The sequence below is a fragment of the Rhinolophus ferrumequinum genome, chromosome 2 (assembly GCF_004115265.2).
Source record: "Rhinolophus ferrumequinum isolate MPI-CBG mRhiFer1 chromosome 2, mRhiFer1_v1.p, whole genome shotgun sequence".
Lineage (NCBI taxonomy): Eukaryota > Metazoa > Chordata > Mammalia > Chiroptera > Rhinolophidae > Rhinolophus > Rhinolophus ferrumequinum.
In genome coordinates this window covers 84,069,779-84,083,785 of record NC_046285.1, presented here as the reverse complement: position 1 = coordinate 84,083,785, position 14,007 = coordinate 84,069,779, and the positions used below count along the sequence as shown (strand labels likewise).

The following is a 14,007-nucleotide window of genomic DNA, read 5'->3' as shown; positions in this document are numbered from 1 at the left end:
TGGAAAATATAAGACAATTACAAATGAAGGATATTGCAGAAACAAAACAAAACAAAACAAACTGGCCAGAGGTCTTCAAAAGTGTCAAAGTCATGTAAGACAAAGAAAGGCTGAAGAACTGCTTTAGATTGCAGGAGACTGAGGAGACATGACAACAAGTGCAATATGGGATCAACGATTAGATTCTGGACCAGAGAGAGGAGGAGATCAACAGGACAACTGGCAAGTTCAAAATAAGATCTATAAATGAATCACTAATTTCCTGATAATTACATGATTGTCCTATAACATGTTAACATTAGTGGGAGCTGGATGAAGGATATAGTAGAAGTCTCTGTACTATTTTAAAAACTGTTTTGTAAATCTAAAATTAGTTCTCAATAAAAAGTTTTTAACATGTAGTGAGTTCCCAGGCATTTGAGCTCAAGTAAAAAAATAATCACTCAACAGGAGGTTGTGGAAGAGATTCAAGCCATAACTAAGTTCTATACGTAGCCTTTAAGGTTTTCTTCAACTATGAGGTTTTTTTTAAAGAACGTTAACAGAATTATTAGCTTAAAAGGTGAATTATAGCTTTCCACACAAGCTTTGATGCCAGGCTAATCCCCTTGAATAATCCCCTTGAAAGTGAAGAGTTAGACAGTTCACTTTTACTTCATTTCAGCAATGTATACATGCTGTGAGGTTCACAAAGTGTGTTATGACATATTTGAATTAGTTTGTATTTCATTTCCCTTAGCTTCAACTTCCAAGACTTTAAATACTTGTGAACAAATTTGCATTCATGGATGAGTTTTCAGCCGTACTTCAAATAGCCATTCTAAACTATATCATATATTCACACAAAGGACTTAACAATTTAAATCAGGTGAAAATTATATTCTTAAGTAGAGAAAAGCAGATTTTTCAAAATAGTACATGCAATAGGATCCATTTTTGTTAAAAGTAAAACTATATGTAAAGGAAAGCGCCTGAAGTTTTATATGGTAACACATAAACAGTGGTGACTCTGGGTGATTGGAAGTATGTATTTTTTCTTTCCTAATCAGACATTACTAAACTTCCTAAAATAATTATATTAATTTATAATCATAAAATAATAAGGGTTATAAATGGTTTTAAAAAGAAAGCAATGTAACAATTTTTCAGGTCTCTGAACAGTGAGTAATGAATGAACCACTCCAGACAAATGGATGTAGCCAAATATAAAATATCTGTACTTGTGACAATCATTTGTATTAGGATGATTTGTGGCTACAACTGTGGTGAATGACTTTTTCTCCTATGGTCACTTCAGTTAAAAATCACTCAATGAAGAGGTTTAAGCATTTGCAAGGTAACAACATCACAGGAAACACATCATATGTCTGATTTAATGTTTGAATAGATTTTTTTTTTAATGAAAAGAGAAGATGCATATTTTTTTAGGGAGAGGAAAGAAATATATGATTTTTTTTTCTAGTCTTGTTTCACTTTTGGGAGCAAATTTAACCTTGCTCTTTAAACTAATATCCATCTCCTAGTCATTAGACACTGAAGCAGTATTTCTTACATTTGCATCTGAACCAACTGAGGGTTTCTGTTTCTGTAAGTCTGGTATGGGATTTTTATTATTTTGCATCAGGGCTTTGTTAGAAACACTGAATCTTGGACTCTACCTCAGATCTACTCTATCCCAATCTACGTTTTAACAAGATCCCCATTTGACTTACTGTGTTTCCCCAAAAATAAGATCTAGCCAGACAGTCAGCTCTAATGCATCTTGTGGAGCAAAAATTAATGTAAGACCTGGTATTATATTATATTATGTCATATTATATTATTATATTATATTATATCTGGTCTTATAGTAAAATAAGACCAGGTTTTATATTAATTTAAGCTAATTATTACTAGCTTAATTATAGGCTAATTATTATGAATTAAGCTTATACTAATTTAAGCATTATAGCTGATTCTCCAGCTAGGTCTTATTTTCGGGGAAACATGGTATTTGCTCATTGATCTAAAGAACCCAACATAGTCTAGTTCAACTTTTGAGTTCCGTAGGTTTCTATGAAAATTGCTAAGAGAAATAATATTTTTAAAAGATTATAGAAATCACTGTTGCTGCTGAACTCTTAGCAAAAAACACCACTTTAATTTGTAAAACTATTTTTAGATAGTAAAACATTTTCCTTAAAGTGAAAATAAAATTTCTTTGATTCTCAGGTGACATTATTGTTAATTCTTGTTGGCTTATTCTATCTTATGCTAAGTGATTTGTGTAGCTAGTCAAATGCAATCACTTCCCCTTCCTTTGTCTCTCATTTGTGGATTGTTTCAGGATCTGGTTTTCTATATTCTCCTGACAGAGTAGAGGCCTTTCACCTTTTAGATGCTATAATGACAGGGTTATAAATGGGATCAAGTGGCATAGTTGCAGCATATCTTTGTTTCCGATTTATAATAATGAATGAGTCTCTAGAACTCTAAGACACGACATTAAAAGAAAAGAGAATGGAACCCATGGGGTAATTCGATGAACTTATAATTAAAAGAGAAAATTAAAAAAAAAAGAAGTAAAGAAAAAAGAAAATTAGAGTGATCACCCACAAGTCACTAAATTATTTTATAAATCCAATTGTCTTTATTCATAGATGGCAAAACTTTCGGATTGTGGAAAATCATTGTTGCATTTGAGAAACAGTCACACCATGACTACCACATTAAAACTTTGTAGCTGAAAAACTCTGACATTTCTGGCTATTTTTTCTGAGCATTTTAATAGTGAACTGCTGAGCATTCTACCTCCTGGGGGTTCCAAAGAGACGTGATTGTGTGGCTAAGTTTAACACTGAATTTCAATCTTACAAACACTCTCAACTCTGATAAATTTTATTAAGTCACATTAAAACCTGCTGAAGCCATTCTACTACCATTTTCATTACACTTTAACCTTGATCTAACACTCTCATTCCTACCAGGATTTTCAACAAGATATACTGAGAATTTGTTGACTAATATGCTCTAATGAAAAAAATTAAGCAATGTGTATTATAAAAACAAAGTAAGGCTCACTAAATATATTTTAAATCGAACTTGCTTTTTTCAAGCCTAAGAACAAAGAGCACACACTATTCAATGTAGTCTCATTAGATATGATCTGATAAACTGAGCCTACATATTTGAAAGTACAACCATTGAAAATCAAGAGATGGTGTTTTCATAGAGTAACTGCAATTTCTACAGTTACAGTAGCACTATAAGATACGTGAGTTAACATTTCTTTCAGAGCAAAAAAGGACTTAGGAGAAAAGGATGAAATGAATGTGCTTTCCCAGTCCCATCTACTCACGTGAAATATTAATATCTACTGGTGAAGAATAGAGTATGACCCAAAACCTGTTTTGGGTTATAGAAAAAGTTCTCATAAGCTTTTCAAGCCTAAGGGTATTTTGGTTAGAATCTGAACCTTAAAATCCACAGGCAAGTTTGCAAAGGGAAAATCGTATCATAGCATCAGCCTGTGGCCGAAGGATTTCTTACTGTTGTTTTTAAATTTATGATAGCATTTTATTTAATTTCAATTAGTCTCTGAAAATAAAATCTTTGCCTTTACTGAATATTATATTATCTATTTTACCACTAATCGTTTTTTCACAATCACCATTTTAGATCAGTTCCCTGAACTACTTGCTCTTCACAGATGTTAGAATATTAATACTCAATAAGCAAATTTTTGTAGTTAAAAGATATCTGGATTGATCGAACTTTCGTGCTTTTCACATATTATTTTATTTTTTTTTGATTTACAGAGGTTATGGTTAAGTTGTACTTCTTCATTTCCATAGGACTGTATACTTATATGTAAACAGTGTCTGATCCTTTCATATGTTTCTAGGTGTAGTTAATTGATTGTGCTTTCTAAACTACAACCAAGACGTTTAAATGAGGGCTACAAGTTGTGATATTTTAGATAATAATTTCCAATGTTTTGACAAAATATATAAGACAGCAATCACTTAAAATAATGTTCAATGGGAAAAAAGCATGTCCCACAAGATGAGGTACAGTAGGATATCCTCTTTAGAAAGCTCAAAATAAGCAAAACTAAGCAATGTATTGTGATAGAAGCATATTCATTTGTGATAAAACAACAAAACAAAAAAGCATGAGCAAGATTCAAGATATCTGTAATCCATATGGGGTAGGCATGAGGATGGCATAGAGCAGTAGCATAGTAGGTAGTTGCAAGTTATTGAGATGCAAACACACACACACACACACACACACACACACACACTTCATCATGAATATTAACAATTTTTCAGTGTGAGAAAGCCAAGAGGTTTAGATTATTCAGGAACAAATTAATGGTGAAATTATAGAGGTTACCCTCTTAGGTAGGGTACCGTATGGTTCTAAAAATACAGAGCATTTTGTCCTATCAATAATAAACTTTTCACTGTAGTTTTCAATTTATGGCAAATAATTTAGTGATGTTTTTCTGAGATACCTAATCACTAAACGATATGAATTATTATTTTAATAATATACTATATTGTATATTTTGTTTTATTATCCAACTTTTAAAATAGTGATATCAGAGTAAGACTAGTAGTTTTAAATAATAATAATGGAAATCTCGGATTACTCTGCTCATATTCATAATTGCTGTTATGTGGTCATATAATGAATGCATTATTTCTAGTAGATATTTCTAGAATTATGGTTTTGATTCCAGAGATGAGGTGCAACTGGACTTTGATTTCCATTTAAATCATGTAGAAAAAGGCTTCTCTTCCGAGTAAATCAATAGTGTGGAAAGCAAGAGCAAATTTAATTGCCAGATATAAGGCTTTAGAGGAAAGAAAAATCTCATATCAATATCACACTGTAATTTTAATGAAATAAGAAGTTTCCTTCATTCTAGGCAGGCCGGAATCTTGGAGAGAATGGCATAAGATTAAGGTGTACATTCTTTCATGTTTATAAAACCATTCTTTGATCTTTAAGGGGATGGAACATTCATCAGGGCTTGCAAGGACTCACTTGAGTGTATTCTGGAATAGAACTTTGTTTTTCCTTGCTGAGTACTAGAAAGACTAGTCCTAGCAAGATTAACAGGCACACTGTCTAGTATAATTGTAGCAGGACTATCCTCCTCACCACTAGTTGTATAAATATTTGTCATCACGTTAAAAAAGAAGACAATAGAAAAACTTCTCTTGGGGACTTGTAGTGAACTCTTTGGGTGAAGGAAAAATAAAACCTACAAGCTTACTAATTTGAAACAAGTTCTGAAGGTCTAGTCTGAATTTACACAGATTACTTCAATTGAAAATGGAATTCCCTCCCCTTCTCAAAGAGCCTATTTAACTGGGCCAATGCCAAAACAAAGATTTTGAATGAAAATGTAGAAATGATTTAAAAAATTAAAAAGTCCTTCAAAAGACACCCTTGAAATAAAATTTAGTATTATGGAAATTACTTGAGGTAAATGTAATTAGCCTTGGACTTGAATGAAATAAGCAACTGGTAGTTTTTTCATGCCTGTCACAGTTGGTCTCACATTTAATTTTACAGGAAGAACAATCTTTACTGTACCTGACGAGGGGTTCTTTCTGATTTACTCCTACACCATTCCCAGTCTGAAAGGTCTGGTTTCTGACTCTCCTCATGAGAAAGTCTTCTTTCTGGTCCTTCCAAAAAGGTGGTTTCTTCACAGTGAATATCCCCTTCTGTTTTTTTAAGGAGCAGGGGATCCATGCTCTTTTCATTATGAGAATCCTGTTTAGCCTCTGTAATATCGGTACTTGTGCATTTGTTGATGCCTCTTAATGTGGAGCTATCCAGAGAGGGTGTGGTGCTGATTTCCACTTTTATGGCATTGAAGATATTATGCGCGGCTCTCAGAGAGTCTTTTGTAGTTTTGCATTCATAGTTCATGAGGTGGTGAAAGGATGTAGAATTTTCATCATCATCATAGTAATCTTCATGTGCTATTTTATAAATTCCATAACTTCGTTCAAATGATAGATTGAATTCAAAGGCTCTCCTCTTGGCTAAGTAAAAACAAAAACAAAAGTCCATGGTTAGGAAGGTAGATAGAAACAACAGTTGAATATATACATTGTAAATAAAATTAGGAAAGTACATTCAACTGATTTTTATGAATTTAAAAACTATCTTCCTTTACTTCTTGTCCATTACGCAAAGCAATTATGCCTTGCAAATTCAAGTCATCTTTTCACTCTGGGTTTGATTTTTCTCACTTGCACAATGACGGGGTTGAAATATGTACCATCCCAAGAACCATGCAGTCTTCAAAGCAGATTTGTATAACAGAAATATAACCATAAATTAGGAAACTGTCCTTTACATTCAGTTTTAGTGTTAGCTTTTTCAGTCTACCAATTATCTGTACCATTATTTAGGGACAAAATGTATTGTTTATAAATTTTATTTGCTAGAAATTAATTATGAAGTAGCTCTTAATATTATGTGTTATTCAGCTGACAATATCATCAACAGATATAACTACTGTAAATAGTCTGATGTAGAATATACCTGACATTTATGTTTATAAATGCCTACATTAAAAATTAGACATTAAAGAAAAGAATAAGTGAATGAACTAATCAGAAACAGTTTGGGAGACAATGAGGAAAAACTGAGGGTTGCTAGATGGGCGGGAGGGGTGGGGGGTGGGGGGGAGGGTGAGGGGATTGGAGGGCAGTCGGTGACCACAGGATGGCCACGGGGTTTGAAAATTAATCTGGGGAACGTAATTTGGTGGTTACCAGAGCGTAAGGGGGTTGGGGGGTGGGGGATGAGGGTGAGGGGGATCAAATGTATGGTGATGGAAGGGGAGCTGACTCTGGGTGGTGAACACACAGTGTGATTTATGGATGATGTGATACAGAATTGCACACCTGAAATCTATGTAATTCTACTAACAATTGTCACCCCAATAAATTAAAAATAAATTAAAAAAAAATTAGACATTGATACAATACAGTTTTGAAACTTTAAAAAATAACAGGTACATTTTTGATACAAATAAATTGTAAAATTGAATAGATTTATATTTCTGTGAACTGAAGCACTTTAAAACATGTTTGTAAACCTGAGGAGGTAGAAGATAAGTTAAGCTGCAACGCATAAAACTTTGTATGGTTTAAATCAGGTGAAATATGATGGTATCCTAAATCTAGCACTGCTACTTGGTGGGTATGGTACAAAGTCTTAGTAGAATAGCAAGTGAGAATGTGATAGAACGTGATACTTTTATATGTAAATGTCATTAAATACTAGATAGTTTTTATGTATGAATGAAGAATGAAGTTATATCAAGATGGAAGACAAAATGCAATTTAATGTTTTGGTTTTCATCTTTCAAAACGTGGCTCTTTCAAAAAAAAATTCTGCTTGGATACTTCTGTGTTTTATAGAAGACATTGAGCTATCTTACTGTCACTCACATGGTAATTTTATTACTAGAATTTCCCAGAACTGAAGATTCACAAACAAATTCTACTGACTAAAAGAATAGAATTTATAGATATAATTCATTATTTGAGCCAAAACATTCAATGTTTGAGCCAGAACACAAGAATTTCTGTTCAAAGAAAACAGAAAAGTAGAGGCAAATGTAAATATTTTATACACTGTCTCGTTTATAGGACTACTTACTTTTTCTAGTAACATAGTCCAGTCAAATTGAATTAGGACTTTTGACTTACTCTACCGGTATGAAGACTGAAGGAGCCAAAAGAATGTTTTGATTATGGGTGGCATTTCCTTTTCTTTAAAAACCATATAAAGTGACAAATGGTCTATTTAGGAACATTAGGCAAACTGTCATAGAATACCAATTTTATCATACAACAATAAAATTTATGTCTGTGGCTATATATTTTATTAGCTGAATATTATAGCTGTGAAATATACAGAGCAAAAATGACTAATGTTTTTGAAGGAGTGTTCAAAATGTGTCAATGGAGATGTCATGAGGTGCAAGAGACAGCCTGAGGTAGGCTATGAGAAGAAGTGGAATTGAAATAGACCATGGGGAAATAGAATATTGTAAGGCCAAGTTATGCACATAGGTCATGTCACTGAACACAGCAACAACCCTACATAATAAATGGCTTATCAGTCCTACTTTACGACTGCGAAGATGGAGGCTGATAGAGGAAACCTACCTCAGATTATTTACCTGCTAAAGAGATATGAATTTAAAGCTAACTGATTCCAGATTTGGAGTCATTAACCTCTATGTTAAATTGCTTTACTACTAATCAGATGCATGAGAGAAATATGTTAATAGAAGCAGAATGTCTAAGATGTGCTGTCTTTAAATTAGGGGGTGTATATTAATTATGACGTTTAACCAATAGAAACATTTATTGTTAGTGACTTTCTGTGACACTAAAGGTAAATTCCGACTGAGATAACTAATGTAGATAATAGGTTATAACAATATAACACAGTGGACAGTGTTTGACTAATAACTTGCAAGAAACTTAAAGACCATCAGAATACAGTTAGGATCTTTGGAATCTATACTACACTTATGAAAAATATAATGTATCTTTTGAAAAACAAACTCATAGATAAAAACATGATTAGCTCTAGTCTTTTGCTTTAATCACATCTTGCTAATTACAATTTAGACATAAGTAATTATATCAGCTTAGAAAAATAAATAATTCTCCAGGATAATATGTCATGAGATACTCTGATTTTTCATTCAAAAAAATGAAAACTGAAAATCTGATTTTTATATAAAATATTTGATTTTAACTAATTTTAAAAAAGTCATGTCATGCAAACAAAATGAGTGAAAGCCATATCCAATTCATGTCTGTCACTTGAGACCTCTTTATAAAATCATTTTTTAACAATTGTTTTGAGACACTAGTAATACAGATGATTGTTGGAAACAGGAGACAATTATAATTGCTGTGCATTATTTTTCATGACTGACATTCATTTTCTGGTTGCATGTCTCTCAGTTTCTGTTCAGTGAAGCTGAGATGTAGAATTATATTTACATCTGCAAAATGAACCTGGTAAATATGAGTTAGGGAAAATACTTTTCCTTTCTTGGTTCTGTGGTTCACCGATAAAGAATGTAAAGGAAGGATCTTAGTTTGTTAAGGAGGAAAAGCTTAAATGTAAACCTGGTGCCACACTCCTAAAAGATCAAAGTTTTATAACTAACAAGCACCTGCCTACCCGAAGATGAGCCACCTTTAGAGTTTCAAATTTATGTTGTTGTGTCATCCTACCAATAGGAAAATTTATGGGGGCAAGAGTCCTCATACAGTGAAAACACATCCTTCTTATAAAAGAATGTCCCTATCTCAGAACTTGAGATCTTAAAAGAGAATGGAGCCGTTTGAACTATAAGCATTTAAACTAATGTTTCTCCCAAGGTTTTGTTTTTGACGCCATGCCTCTTTCTATATGCTTACATATTTCAATACCTTTCCTGAATCTTAAAACTACAAATAAGATAAATGCTCATTTTAGAGGATACATATTATTTTGATCTTAATGAGCATGGTTTCAATTTCAAACATGAGATATGAATGTGATTCTTGATTCTGGTAGCCTGCCATAGGCTCTTCTATCTTGGTAGTGCATGACTAGGGTACTATCTAGACCATTTGCTATGGTCTAGATATAAATCTGTTGCATTGCTTTATTTTCAGCTCTGATATGGGTGTCCATTACTTCTTAAAATGACTGCCTTAAATGACTTCACTAAGACTTCGTTTTCGCTGGCACTAGACTCTTGGTCACTTTCAGATTCTTAAATACTGTAATACAGGGCTGTAATACAGTGTGTGGTCTGTACCTGCAGCCAGCTCAAGTCTCCACCAAGGAAGCACGGTCCTTACTTCACTGATTTAGTGGCAAAAGGTTAACGTTTGAGAAAATGGTAGAACTTTCAGTTTCATAAATGATTTTTGTATGCTCTTTGCTCTTCTGTGTGGCCCCCAAAAGATTCATTATTAATTTTCTCTGTCACCGTTGCTCTAGGTATTAATCTCCATAAGCACATACTTCTTTTTAAGTTCTATGGTTATTTTATTTAAGACATTTGGCATTTATTAACAATAAAACTTTATGGCACCCTTAACACACCCAAAAAGTCTCCTGTCATGTGAAAAATATTTAGACGTACTAAATTTTAAATGTTAATAATGCATGGAAAATGACCAGTTCCTAACTCTATCTAAGTGGTTATAAATAACCCTGTTGCATAATTGATTGCAGAATATACTTTAATATTATCTAGGTTTTATACTCCTAAAATAGTCTGATGTGAACTATTTTTATTTACCCTTTCTTCTCTGGTAAAGAATAATATGCTTCCTTATACTGAGCAAAGGACAATTAATGGAACAGTTAATTTAGTGTACAGGCATGCATTCTTAGATTTATTAAAGGGTAAAACATCCTATCTTTTGTCTGGAATGACAAAATAATATCTTTTTCCTTCCTGGCAGAATCAAAACATACAGGCCTTTACTCAACCTTTCCTGTCTCCGTATGGGAACAATTACACTCTAGTGACTTTTATAATCGACCGACTACCATGCTAGGTGTACTCGGTAGAACAGTTTTGTTTGTTTGTTTTGTTCTATTTTTGTTTTCTGTAAATAGCATGACTAGATTCATATATGGCATACAGTGACAAACTCTTGGGGTGGGGGCATGTTGTTTTGTGTGTATATGTATTTTCTAAAGGCAGAGGCATACACTGAAAATTTGTTTGGGTACTGTTTCCAGGCACTTTTCTGGCTTTCTCTGAAAATTTTCCAAAACACTGGAAGAATACGAGCAGCAAAATAATGAAAATGCTTTTCTGTACTCTTCTTCCACTTGATAATAATGGGCTATAATATAATGAGTTTTTAACTCTTCAGAGATTTCATCTTTTTTCAGATACAGATTTCTTAATGTAGACTTGGAAGATGGATTTATTTTCTACTCTGGGCTAAGAGCTATGGTGGATAGAACGCCTAAGGGCATTTGTTGACTTCATGCTGTTTTGAATAAATTTTCTCTTCCCTTCTTACTTAAAATAATTAGTCAATGTACCAGCACTTCACAGAGTTGTTTTAAACCTGCCTCACTTAAAACTTCCTTCCAATACCATGCTAAGAATTGTTTCACACTATCATTTCTTCCCTATATTTACCACTTACATGTGCCCTTGAACTTTTCATCCTACTCAGGCAACTTTTTCTGTAGACCACTCTTTGGTGTTTGACTATATGCAAATTGCTCCTAACAGCCACACTGTGGAGGACTTACTTTTTTCCCCATCGGATGCTACTGCATATGCATCTTGCTTGCAGTTGATGATGCAGCCACAGGGCAAGTGGGTCCAGCGTTTCGACAAGACAAACACTGGGGTCACCGTGGTAGCCAGCAAGGTTAGCAGAAAGCTGAGCGTCTCGAAGGGAAGGCTCTGAAACCCCACCACATGCTGGACCACCATGTGGATCTGCAAAGTCATAGAGCTTCAGACATATTCCAGCATCTCACTTTCCACTTCCCCAGGCCTTTCCCCCAAACAAGCATGCTGCCCCAACCCCCTTCTCCAGTCCCCTTTGCTGCCTGAGAGCCAGAGCTCTGCTTCTGGGCTGGCACCGCGGCTTGAGTAGTGGACTGCTGGGGTCTCTTGGGAGGAGACCCACTGCTCCATACATACAGGACATTGGGGTTTTCCATTCTTGACTGTCTGGTCTGTACTTGCTGCCAGCTCAAGTCTCCACCAAGGAAGTATGGTCCTCAATGTAGGGGAGGTTACGGGGCAAACAGGCAGGTGTCTGTGAAACCTGAACCTGTTACCCCAAATACCCTGGCCCCCCATCTCCGTCCCAGCATGCCTGTCAGCAGGGTGCCACCCTGCCTCCTCCCAACTAGGATTCCTCATGGAGACTTGAACAATAGCCTGCTTTGTCCCCTCTCTTCTCTCTCTACTTCTGATGGAGCCTCTGCTCTCCCTGCTGTGGAGGGGCTTTGCATCCTTAACAGGCTGGAATGGAGCAGAAAGAAGGGGGTGACAGAAGGTTGGGGGCGTGGGGAGTGCAAACACCCTTTTTGTAACGACCTTATTTTCTGAATACTCCCAGACATTGCTACGAGAAAGAAACATCCTTGGCCACGACAGAGCTAGGAAAACTAAGTCTCTACCCCCCGAAAGCGCTCCCCCCCCCTCCTCAGTTTTCAAAGGAGAAGCGCTTTGCAAAGGCTTCTCTGCCAATTAGCGCTACCCTTCAACTGCCTTCCTGCAAGTGCTTCCCTGAAACCATGCGAGACACATTTGGAAGCGAACTTAACTGCACGTCTCCTGGTGACTCTCCAAACCAGGGACGCTGGTCCCAACACGCAATCACACCGTCTAGCACACACACCCGCGCACTGTGAGCAACTGCACTTTTACCATCATGGGCAGCCAAAGGATGACTTTTGTCAGCGCTAGGATCAAAGAGAAGCGCTTCTGCGCGATGCTCACGGTGAAACTCCTGGTGCCATAGAGAGTCCCCCGGTCCTCACGCCTGCAGGCTCCGGCCCTCCCGAGAGGACCCGGTCCAAATACAGTGTCCGAGCTCGGGGAGCACCCGGCAGAGCAACGCAGGGCAGGGCCCGCGGCAGCATCTGGGCACAGGGAGAGCGCTCTCTCCCCAGTTGGAGGGGTCCCGGGAGTGGAAGCTCCGCGGGAAATTTCCTGGTAGTTAGCATAGAGTCTCGGCAGCTCCTCCGAACACAGCAGCTGGTGAGTAAGCGGCACTGAGAGGCCGGCGAGGAGTCCGAAGGCCGAAGTGTACACAGCGAAGAGGAGCAGCACGTAGGAGCTGGAACAGTCTGCCAAGCAGCCCCAAGGCGTGCGCACGAAGGCGCCCCAGCCACACAGCGGGAGCGCCGAGAGCAGCAGACTGGCTGCCCACACGGTCAGCGCCACGCCGAGCACCTGGCCGGATCTTGCGGAGGCTGCCTGGCTCGCTCCAGTCCTGTGCATCGTGTAAAAGTTGTATGAGACTAGGAGAGACGCCTTCAAGTTGCTTGAGAGGCCCTGGCATAAATATAGTAAGGCAGAGGTGGTGCACAGAGACTGGGAATAGCCAGGGACCTCGTCTGGCCACTGCAAAAACAGGAAGATGGTCACCGAGAGGACGCTCATGAGATCATCCCCAGCCCAGGAAGCCACAAGCATGGACACAACAGTTCTGTTCTGCGTTTTCAGCAGGGAAACTAGTGAGTAAATGCTGCCTGCCAGGGCTGCAAGAGTTACGAAGCATGTCAGGCAAAAAAGATAGATATTCAGAGTTCCTGGAGGATTTAAAAGGTCTGTCGAATTATGATTTTCTTTCCATAGGCTAGAGTCATTTGTTGATAAATTACTGAGAAATACAGACATTGTCTTTGGTCAATACTCAGTTTCCCTTTCAGCGAGCCTGTAAATATTCTCACAATAAAGCATGGCTGTTAGTTGCAAATCAGATCTCATTTTCTCCTACCAAGTTTCCCTCTAGAGGTTCCCCCGGTCAGTCCAGCAGGAAATGGTCAGGCATGTCTCCTTTAGATCTGACTCAACCCATGTTTAAAAATCGGGTTCCATTGAAAGCATCAACAAGAAACTTTTCAACACTGCAATTAAAAAAAAAACAAAAACAAAAAACAAACCAAAAGCTCCTTCCCGAAACCATCAAGTTTCAGGCATGAAAGCAAAAACTCTTCAGGTAGCTTGAAAAACAATGATGCCTGGATCCTTTTGAGTCCTTATGGAGCAAAGCAGCTTGTAGCTTCAGGTAATCAAACTCTATTCACTTTTTAAGAGCAGTAAAATGATGCGTTTGTTTCCAGAGCTGGATTCAAAGGCAGAGAGATTATCAGGTAGGTTTCAGCTGTGTAGGTTCAGAGAGAGAGACAGAGAGACAGAGGGAGAATGAGAATGAATGAGAGAGGCAGAGCACAGCTCCCCTTCTGAACCGCTGTATT

General features: G+C 36.8%; 1 protein-coding gene across 1 annotated transcript in view; it reads right to left on the bottom strand.

Moving 5' to 3' along the window:
* The window catches only part of GPR149 (G protein-coupled receptor 149), a 55,439-nt gene extending 41,909 nt beyond the window's left edge, over positions 1-13,530 (bottom strand). The window contains exons 1-3 of the mRNA XM_033133512.1: positions 12,452-13,530; positions 11,317-11,509; positions 5,590-6,047 (exon numbers count right to left, since the gene is read on the bottom strand). Of these exons, the coding sequence (XP_032989403.1) occupies positions 5,590-6,047; positions 11,317-11,509; positions 12,452-13,426 (1,626 nt within the window). The 5' untranslated portion in view covers positions 13,427-13,530. The remainder of the gene's footprint in view (positions 1-5,589; positions 6,048-11,316; positions 11,510-12,451) is intronic.
* Between the last annotated feature and the right edge of the window lie 477 nt (positions 13,531-14,007).